This window comes from Bison bison, unplaced genomic scaffold (genome assembly GCF_000754665.1).
Source record: "Bison bison bison isolate TAMUID 2011002044 unplaced genomic scaffold, Bison_UMD1.0 scf7180017864160, whole genome shotgun sequence".
NCBI lineage: Eukaryota > Metazoa > Chordata > Mammalia > Artiodactyla > Bovidae > Bison > Bison bison.
Genome location: NW_011494732.1, coordinates 5,406,950 through 5,408,279, shown reverse-complemented (window position 1 = coordinate 5,408,279; position 1,330 = coordinate 5,406,950). Strand labels below are relative to the sequence as shown.

Below are 1,330 nucleotides of genomic sequence, written 5' to 3'. Positions count from 1 at the left end.
CCCCCCCCCCCCCCCCATCTCCTCCCCGAGCCTGCCTTAGCAAGCAGCCGAGGGCTGGAAAGTGGGAGGTGTCAGGTCCAGAGTCAGCCTGTCTCTCCCCACCCTCTGCCCACAGAGAAAAGAAACTCTGGGAATGCAATACGAAGCTCCATGAAGGCCGAGGAACAGAAGATCAAAGACGCCAGGAGAGGTCCCCTGGCACCTTTTCCAAACCAAAAATCTGAAGCTGCAGAACCTCCCAAAACCCCGACCTCGTCTTATGATACTCCCAATGCAGCCGCTGCCAAGCAGGGCCTGAAAAAGCCTGTGAGGGGCAAACAGGCCCCCAGGAAAAAGTAAGTGCTCCCTGGAGCCACTTCTCACGCAGGGCGACCTGTTGGGTACCAGCTGGGGGGAGGCCGTCCACCCTCTCAGGCCCTTGAGCTATTAAGGCTCAGATTCCCGAGACAGCACCAGGGATACCATTACTTGCCGCGTCCTGGTCTGCCTAGGGTCCAGAGCCCCCACCCTGCTGAGAGTAGGCAGCCTGCCTTTGGCGCTCTTTCTGAGGCTGCTGTGGGCAGGCGAGCTGAAGTGACCCCGGGCCACAGTGGACAAAGGTGTTTTACGTGACCCGATTTCCAAGGAGCCTGCTCCTAAAGGCTCGCGTGCCTCCTGGCTGTGAACATGGTTTCAGAGCTAACGCTTAGTTCCTCCTCTTCCTTTCCCACCCCAGAGCTCAAGGAAAAACACAGCAGAATCGCAAGCTCACAGATTTCTACCCTGTGCGAAGGAGCTCCAGGAAGAGCAAGGCTGAGCTGCAGGTAGGGTCACGTGTTTCAAATCGGCTCTCAAAGGGGCGGGGTGGCCCAGTGGGCAGTGCTCACTGCGCACCACCTGAGCTCTCTTTGCATTGTCACGAGAAAAGTCTCTTGGCCTCCGCGGCCCTGATGTTCTCCTGGGTCTAGTGGGGGTCGTCATAACTCCCTTGGGTCACTGTGGTGCTTAGTTAAGATGCTTCTGTGAAGGAGCCTTTTCGCCTGTAGTGTGGGGCATGGAAAGTCAGGACCTCCAAGGCAAGTGGCTTTGGCAGGGCCATCGGAGCCTGAGACTGGGGTGGGCTGCGTGGTTTCTTAGAGGTGTGTTTGTCTGCTGTCCAGAGGTTTTATGTTTCGAGATGATGAAGAGCACTGGCTTGGAAACTACTTTCTGGTTGTGTGACCTCAGGGCTTAACCGCTCTCTGCCGTGTCATCTATGAAATGGGATGATGTAGTCGAGCCCTGTCTGGTGGTTGGGAGGGTCACGCACGTTAGTGGACGCACATGGAACACTTAGAACCGTGCCTGGGAT

The 1,330-nt window shown here is 56.9% G+C and overlaps 1 protein-coding gene across 1 annotated transcript in view; it reads left to right on the top strand.

Moving 5' to 3' along the window:
* Positions 1-1,330, top strand: part of SETD8 (SET domain containing (lysine methyltransferase) 8) — a 13,515-nt gene that overhangs the window by 5,373 nt on the left and 6,812 nt on the right. Inside the window, exons 4-5 of the mRNA XM_010841414.1 lie at positions 116-335; positions 716-803. Of these exons, the coding sequence (XP_010839716.1) occupies positions 116-335; positions 716-803 (308 nt within the window). The remainder of the gene's footprint in view (positions 1-115; positions 336-715; positions 804-1,330) is intronic.